Here is a 9,151-nt window from a genome sequence, read left to right as displayed (position 1 = left end):
CTGCTCCCACTAGCAAGAATTGCGGAACTAGCCAAAATACAGTCAATGGAATTGTAGCATTTGCATCATTGGTCAATCCATGCAAATGTGCCACTTTTAGCCTCTTAACCTCGGTTAGGGCAGCGGCTATCATGGCCAAAATTGAAAGAACTAACCCTGTGAAAATTCTTTGTAATGGGGTAAGTCCATGAGGTTTATTCATGAAACGACGACAAATTGGAACGATAATCCTATCGTAGAAAATTACGGTCAAGAGTATACTTCCGACGAAAAATACTGTGAGTGAAGCAGGTGGAATTTCAAAGGTTGCAATGTGACGATCCATTGTTGTAGCTTGTGACACTGAAAATGTTGTCATTTGTGCATAGACAGTCCAGAACATAATAGTTGTGGCCCAAGTTGGTAACATTCTGATTAATAATTTTACTTCTTCAACATCGGTTAACGTTGCTAATTTCCACTTGTTAATTACAACGTTAGTGCCATTAGATTCAAGGTCATGATCTTCCTTAATTGCTGCCTTGTCCAAGAATCTGCAAAAATAAGACAAACACATGGTCAAAACTATGACCTACGTATATTGGCGGAACCAATATTTGATGTTCAAACGGCTCGTTTGGTACGAGAAATAAGAGATAATTAATCACGAGACTATAGTGGTATTTTATCCCTATGGGGGGTGGGATAATAACTCCGGGATAATTAATCCTGGATAGCTTATTTCTCAACCAAACGACCCCTAAGGGTTTTGAAATTACCATCGAACCTACATGCAATAGTCCTTTAATTCATTGCTATTTTGTTTATTTTTAAAAATATTTATGTGGGGAATGTTGCAAACTTCATTATGTTCTTGAACACAAAAAGGGCCAAGAATATCGAACGAATGACTAAAAAAAAAAAATTTAACTTGTATTCATGCCAAGTCGCTGACACAGTAAAGAATGTTTAAGCACGTTGAATTATTTTCTAAGCAAATAGTTTCACTTGGTATGCACAATTACATATAATTATCTTTTAAGTTATTCGTTTGTCTACTCCGATTGTAGGGGGACCCCCACCCCCACCCCCATACATTCAATAGTTAGTCAAATAACAAAGTATCTCATATAATACTTTATAGGCTGTCCATTTCAAAATGGAAATAATTTAGATATTTAAAAATTGGTTGATAGTTAGCCATCAAAAAACTGGCCAACTATATATGGGGATAAGTTCATAGTTTGGCACCAACTTCTCTTTTGCTTTTTTTTTTTTTTTAATAACTATCACCTACTTTGAATTATTATTTAAAATTGTAAATAATGNTTCTTTTACAAAAGAAGATTAAAAAAAAAAAAAGAGAATCTTTACTGTACAAGATTCAACTAGGGTAATGTCTATTTGTCTAATATCTAGAATTAGGACTCAATCATTCATGACTTGCAAAAAAAAAATAGTTATTAACTAACCTTCTATCATATGTTAAATTATATTAATACTGTAAAAAAACTATACACTATCAGTATGTATAATTTAAGAGCAAAAGGGAAGCCGGGGCACAAGGCATCCACCCCACGTTCACATAGGGTACGGGGAAGGGTCGTACCCAAGAGGTGTGATGTAGATAACATATTCTAATTCAAGCATTAGTGGCTGTCTCCAGGGCTCGAACCCGTGATTTATAGGTCACATGGAGAGAGCTTAAGTATATATTATTTTGATTATCTGAAAAAAGTATAAAAAAAATGAAAGTAAATTCAGGCATTTTGATGAGACAAATTAAAACTCACCGGTACTCCTTGCTATGAGGCAACATTTGCTTCCTTTTTTTATTTCCTTCAACAAAAATATCATCAATTTCAAAGAGAAGTGAAGAATCTGAAGGCAATTCTAAATGCCTTTTTTTCCAAGCAGCCACAATAACTGAAGCAATTTGTGTCAATGGACTGCCCATAAGTTTCTTGAACCTATATTTCCTTGTCCCAAATAAGAACACAACAAGTGCAATAACAATAGCACATGCACATATTCCATAACCCCACTCTCTTCCCAAATTATCTTGAATATACACCAATACTGTAACTGCACCGAGCGAGCCAACATTAATAAAGAAAAAGAACCAATCGAAGAATTTTATCATTTGTCCCTTTTCTTTTTTGTCGGAATCATCGAATTGGTCGGTGCCAAAGCCGGAGACGCTCGATTTTAGGCCGCCAGTGCCGAGCGCCGTCATGTATAGGGCAATGTATAGGACCATGAGTTGTTTGCTATTTGCGGGGATGCATGATGAGCTACCAACTTGTTCACATTTTGGTGGTCGTAGGCTTGGGATAATAGTGGATATGGTCAAGATTGTAACACCCTATTCATCATAACAAATGGAAATTAAATTTGGTTAGAGTTGCAAAAAAACTTCTATACTAACTGTTCATAATAAGTGAAATCAGTAACCTAGGTAATAAGATAGGTAACCTACGAGCAGAAGCGGAGCGCTGAACCCCCTTCATCCGAAAATTATGATATATATAAATAAGGTTAATTTTTTTATGTACCTGTATTAGATGTCGAATATTCTCCTTAGCTTCTTCACGTGTTTACTTTTTAAATTTTTTTGAATCCTAGTGAAATCTTGTTTCTGCCATTGGCTACGACAAGAAATTAATTCAAAATTTTCTTGATATTAAAGTTAAATCTTTTTAATAAATATTATTATTTCTTGAAACTAAATTATATATACTGAAAATATAAAGATTAATTTTTTAATTTTTTTTATATGTATGAGAACTGCAACTAGTGTAAAGAATACATGTTTCTTCCTCCTCTTTCCTCTTTGTACAATCATCATTAGTCTTCTTCTTCCTTGTTCGATTTTCCTCTTCACAACAAATTAATTAGATCAAGGGTCCTTAGTTTTATTTAAGTTTTCTCATTTTCCATTTCCCGAATTTCCTCTTCACATCAATTATAATATGACTGATTTTTGAATGTGATTAGATCAACTTCATCTCCCTCTTGACTCTTACATTTAATTTATGCTATATAGTCTTCCTTGAATATTTCGAATCTCCTCATCACAGATTCTTTAAAAAAGTACATGCATCAATTTCAATCTCACTTATATAAGGAAAAGAATTAACAAAAATTGACACTTACCATTGCTTGAACAGTGGCAAAGATACCAATTGTAAGATACCTGCAAAAATTAAGATAAATAGAAAATATGTTAACAAAAAAAAAAATCCAAATGAAGTTCCAGCATTTAAAGTATGCATGTCCGAATTGTCAGTCAAACTTAAGAAGTTTGACTCTCAAAATCTGAACTGTATTATATGAATTGAGACAGAAAGAGTATAATACACGAACCTTCCGAGGAAAGTGTCGGCGACAAAACCACCAAGTAAAGTGAGCATGAAAGAAGTTCCAAGAAAATTGGTAACGTTGTTGGCTGAAGAAGCATTCCCTAAATGCATAGTTCCAGTCAAATATGTCACCAAGTTTACAGCAATCCCTAGTGTTGTTAGCCTCTCCACAGCTTCAACACCTATAATAAAAAAAACCAAGAACATTATAGGAAAATCAAAGAAAAAAATATCAAAGAATAGAAAGTTTAAAAAAGAAGAGAAGGCAAAGTTTTGTGAGCAAACAAAACCCTATACACACTTAGAGCACTTCTTTCAATATATTCATACTAGACCCGAGTAGGCGGGTCGAGGTCTAACAAAGGTATATACACGTCTAACTGCCAGGTAAAGATGCAAATCAACTCCTTATATAGAACGCGTATCATCACATTCAACGAAGCATTCAATATGGCAGAAGCGTTCAGTATGGTAGACAAACTACTTTCTTATTTTCAGGACATGAAAATCCTCGATCTATTACCCGTATATAGGCAGTTAGACTAGCACTCCCTGCTCAATCAATATCGCAATATTGGGTTGTTCTCTGATTCTACCAGAAACGATATAATACTTACTCACAAGACTATCTCTTCCCGTCTAATCTCGCCATTTTTTCTTGTTAAAGCCACCTTGAGATGGCGGGGGTTTGACATGGACTCCTACCTTGTCTAATCCCGCCATTTAACGTGACGGTTTAATTTGAGAGAGAGGGAGAAAGGGAGAAAGAGAGAGAGAGAGAGTCACACCTAAAATCATTGCACCACTAGCCCAGCCACCAGAGGAGGATCTAAGAGCTGGTCTTCCTTTGTAATCCCAAGCATCTGGTAAAGCTTTTGAATCTTGCTGTGTCTCAGGAAGTGCCATTTTAGCAACTTTTTCTTGCACTTTTGCCCACAAAATTGGACCCAATAAGCAATGAGAAAAAAAGGTTAATATGGAAAAACTAGAAGAAGATTGCAGATTCAATTGATTCCATTACCCTTTTATAGCCATGGCCTAGAGGCAACTCAATTGCATTTTTAACCATTTTTTAATACACAAAAATATTTTATTCCACATGGTCCACTTTCAATGGCAGTAGCAACTCCCCAGGATAGTCTTTCCTTTTTCGCTTTTTTTTGTTGGATGAGAAGTTGTCCCAGCATCAAATGCTACAGGAAATGATTGACTGTAATTTGACTAACTTCTATTCTTCTTTATGCACATGAATCCTTACTCTAATTACCTTGTAAAAGTTAATTTGGCAGACCCTAAGTATTGTTTTACCATTTTAATTTAATAATCGTTGGATTACCTTTTTTTTTTGTTGTATACTATTGACTGTGATAAATCTAACCAAAGTGACATGATGAGTGAAGATTCATATAGCCGACTCAAATTTACTTGGGATTGAGCTGCAATGATAATTATTATTATTGATTTGGTATTCTAAATGATAATAAAAGTTGTACCTAAATAAAGACCAATGATAAATAAAAGTCACAAGTGTATCTATTATCTAAATAATGGTAGTGCGGTGCATAAAGCATTCCGCGTTCACTCAAGATTCGGGGAAGGATCGCACTCTAAGGGGGTCTGATGTAGGTAGCCTACTCTGATAGTAGTATATGTTATCTATTGCTCGTAATCAACCAAGCTAGTGGAAAAAAATATATTTTTCACCACGATATTCGTCACGGGGAATCGCCTAATTTAGATTCACGCCCATAAAAGAGGGACGCGTTCCATATCAAAATTTTTCTATGCCCGGGACTCGAGCCTAAGGCCTAAGAAGACTCATTGTTGCAACCATGCATATCACAAGATTTTGTAGACTTATCGGAATCTTGAGAGTTAATGTAGCCATCAATAATGGGTGATGGGTATCAACAACAGAACATGCAATATAATTTCCTTTACATTTGTATACAGAATAGTAACTTTTCTGGCCCCAGGAAATTTGCAACTATATGATTATTTGTTGCTTAGCGATTAAATGGCCTAAAGGCTAAAGTTGTTGTGTAGAATTAATTGCATGGCCAATACATAAACAAAACGTTCTAAGCATTATATTCATAGTTCCTTATTGATTTAATCAAGAAAATATTAATTAAGTGAGCTATTTAAAAAGAAATAAATAGTAGTTTAAATTTTAATTTTTTGACTTTTTGACCAAATTTATCGAACGTTTTTTCTGACTAGCCTTTTTGCGACGGACAAAAATCATTTTGAATGGCGTCGAGAATCTAGTAAATGGTACCAACAAGAATTGAAGTGGAATTGTAAGTACTCTTTCATCCTTATCCAGGATTTCGGGTTCGAGCCCTGGATATGGAGTTGCCCGTCCAGGCAGACTAAACATAAGCCATGTTTAGAGAACGAGAGTAGCTTCAACTGGTGAAATTCATATCTCTAGCCGCTTTTTCTAGAAAGTAATCATTTAAACCAAATATAATACACTGAACCTTGTTTTTCTTAATTTCTGTAGAATTTCCAAATTCCAACCTAATCCAACTCTTTTTTTTTTCCCAAACAAATGGCGCTTTGACATTTATAAAGGGTTAAAATACACTAACATATGAATAATAGCACGTTATACATGTTGCATTCTTTTCGGTATTTACAAATTCTATAAATTTTAAAAGTATGTGATCATCTTATCAGAAATTTAAATGTCACGACCCCAAAACCAACCCGATCGTGATGGCGCCTATCATGAAATTAGGCCAGCCGACACATTTTCAAAGTAATTCAATATTTCATTTAAAGTTTAAATAACAACCTTTTTTATACTGAAATTACCGTAAAAGGGATAAATTCAAAACCAAATTGCGGAAATAAAAGCCCGACCTCGGGTGTCACTAAGTCATGAACAAATACTACAACTGCGGCGAAATATGACAAGACTAAAATAGTCTGAAAATCAACTACTAATAACTATAGGGATATAGGAGGGAGAAGCCATGCAGCTACCTTGCCAACTCCGAAATATCCGCGGCGGATGAAGATCAACGCTCGCTAGCACGTGCAGCGACCCCTAGATCTGCACACAAGGTGTAGGGAGTAATGTGAGTACGTCAACTCAGTAAGTAATAAAGGTAAATAAAGTGATGAAAATCATAACGGCCCCTCGGGCAAAATATAGTTCATAAACAGCCCCTCGGGCAACAGGATCATAAACCGCCCCTCGGGCATAACATCACTCAGAATCAGCCCCTCGAGCAACCTCACAATCACTCGTAAACAGCCCCTCAGACACAACATGAATCAAGAACAGCCCCTCGGGCATTACATCATATCACTCACTCAGGGTACCCGCGCTCACTAGGGGTGTGCAAACTCCGGAGGGGCTCCTACAGCCCAAGCGCTATAACAAGCCACCTCGTGGCATAATAAGTCAGGCCCTCGGCCTCTCAAAATCACAAATCAGTAATAACATGTTGCGGCGTGCAACTCGCTTCCATAATATCCTTACAACACAGGCCATCGGCCTCACTCAGTCAGAAACCTCTCAAGCCACTCGGGCTATCAGTAAAATAGGGTGCTTAGCCCAAAATATCATTTTATGCACTAAAACGGAGTAATAAAAATTGAGTTATAAAATCAGTAAAATATACCATGAGTGAGTACAGATCTTAAATCAAAACAGTGAGGAAATAATAAGAAAACGCCCCCAAGTGTCCAAACAGCTTGGCAGAGTCCAAATATGGCATTCAGCCCAAATTATAGAAATTCTTTCTAAAACACATAAGTTTCAAGTTTCCAGTCAAATACGCAACTTAATAGTTGCTATAGGACGGACCAAGTCACCATCCCCAACGGTGCACGCCCACACGCTCGTCATCTAGCATGTGCGTCACCTCAAAATAGTGAAACGATGTGTAATCCGGGGCTTCATACCCTCAGGACAAGATTTACAATCATTACTTACCTCGAACCGGTCAAATCCCTACTCCGCGACGCCCTTGCCTCTAGAATCGGCCTCCAAACGTCCCGAGTCTAACCAAAAGCAATACAATGCAATCATTAAAGGCCAATGAACCAAATCCATACAAAAAATCATCAAATTATACAAAAATCCCGAAATTCATCCAAACCCGGCCCCGGGACTACGTCTTGGAATCTGACAAAAATTACAAAACTAGAAACTTCTTTCACTCCCGAGTCTATACATACCAAAATCATCAAAATCCAACCTCAAATGGTCCCTCAAATCCTCAATTTAAACTCACTAATTCCAAGCCGTAATCCCTTCAATTTCACCCCAAATTCCCACTAATTTCCTAATTAAACAGTAGGAATCATAAACACAAGTAATAAAGCCCAAGAAACTTACCCAACTGATAACCCTCGATTCCTCTTGAAAAGCACTACCCAAAGCTCAAAACCCGCCCAACAATGGTGAAGAATGGGCAAAAAATCGCGAAGGAACCTTTATATACATTCTGTCCAGCATTTCCGCATCTGCGGTCCTTCTACCGCTCCTGCGCAACCGCATCTGCAGTCCAATCAACCGCACCTACAGTTTTCACTTAAACACCCAGGACCGCTTTTGCGCCCCAGGAACCGCACATGCGGGTACGCAGATGGGTCCAACACACCGCATCTGCGGTTTCTCCTCTTGGACCTCAAAGTCCTCATCTGCGGTTTCCTCACCGCATTTGCGACCTCGCACCTGTGGTCCCCAATCCGCAGGTGCGGAAATAACAGAAGCAACAACTTCAGCTGCACCAACTAAATTTCTACTCATCCGTTAACCATCCAAATTCATCCCGAGGCCCTCGGGTCCTCAACCAAAAATACCAACAAGTCACTTATCACCATTCAAACTTACCAAAACCTTCGGAACACTCCAAATAACATTAAAACACCAAATCACCCACGGATTCAAGCCTAAGAACTTCCAAACTTCCGAATTCTGCAAACGATGCCGAAACCTACCAAATCTCCTCCGAATGACCTGAAATTTTGCACACACGTCACAAATGACACTACAGACCTACTTCGACTTCCGGAACTTCATTCCGACCCCGATATCAAAAAAATTCCAATGCCGACCGAGAAATGCCAAATTTCCAATTCTGCCAATCCAAGCCTAAATCTACCACGGACCTCCAAATCACATTCCGGACGCGCTCCCAAGTCCAAAATCACCTAACGGAGCTAACCGAAATATTAGAATTCACATCCGAGATCATCTACACATAAGTCAACTTCCGGTTGACTTTTCCAACTTAAGCCTACTTAAAAGAGACTAAGTAAGTGTCTCAATTCACTCCAAAACCACTCCGAACCCGAACCAACCAACACAATATGATGAAATACAACTGAAGAGCACATAAAGAAGAAGAAATAAGGGAAATGGGGCTATAACTCATGAAATTAATTACCGGCCGAGTCGTTACATCCTCCCCTCTTAAACAAACGTTCGTCCTCGAACGAGTCTAGAAACATGCCTGAAGCCTCAAACAGGTGTGAATATCTGCTCTGTATCTCCCACTCGGTCTCCTAAGTAGCCTCCTCCACGGGCCGACCTCTCCATTGCACTTTTACTGAAGTTATATCCTTTGATCTCAACTTTCAGACCTGCCGCTCCAAAATAGCCACTGGCTCCACATCATAGGTCAAATCACCGTCTAACTGAACCATGCTGAAATCCAAAACACGAGACAGATCGTTAATATACTTCCGGAGCATAGAAACATGAAATACCGGATACACACTCGACAAGCTAGGTGGCAAAGCAAGCTCATAAGCCACCTCCCCAATCCTTCGGAGCACCTCAAAAG

The 9,151-nt window shown here is 38.0% G+C and overlaps 1 protein-coding gene across 1 annotated transcript; it reads right to left on the bottom strand.

The window, feature by feature from the left end:
- Window positions 1-4: 4 nt before the first annotated feature.
- LOC109220888 (protein NRT1/ PTR FAMILY 6.3-like) lies at window positions 5-4,493 on the bottom strand (the record flags this gene model as incomplete). Its single annotated transcript, XM_019385358.1, has 5 exons — window positions 4,130-4,493; window positions 3,346-3,523; window positions 3,136-3,175; window positions 1,773-2,344; window positions 5-533 (listed from the first exon to the last, which is right to left on the bottom strand). Coding segments are annotated over exons 1-5 (1,437 nt in total), but the record flags the coding sequence as incomplete, so codon positions are not given.
- Window positions 4,494-9,151: the final 4,658 nt, after the last annotated feature.

Source organism: Nicotiana attenuata, unplaced genomic scaffold, assembly GCF_001879085.1.
Source record: "Nicotiana attenuata strain UT unplaced genomic scaffold, NIATTr2, whole genome shotgun sequence".
Lineage (NCBI taxonomy): Eukaryota > Viridiplantae > Streptophyta > Magnoliopsida > Solanales > Solanaceae > Nicotiana > Nicotiana attenuata.
The sequence above is the reverse complement of the archived record's forward strand: the minus strand, read 5'-3'. Positions and strand labels throughout refer to the sequence as shown.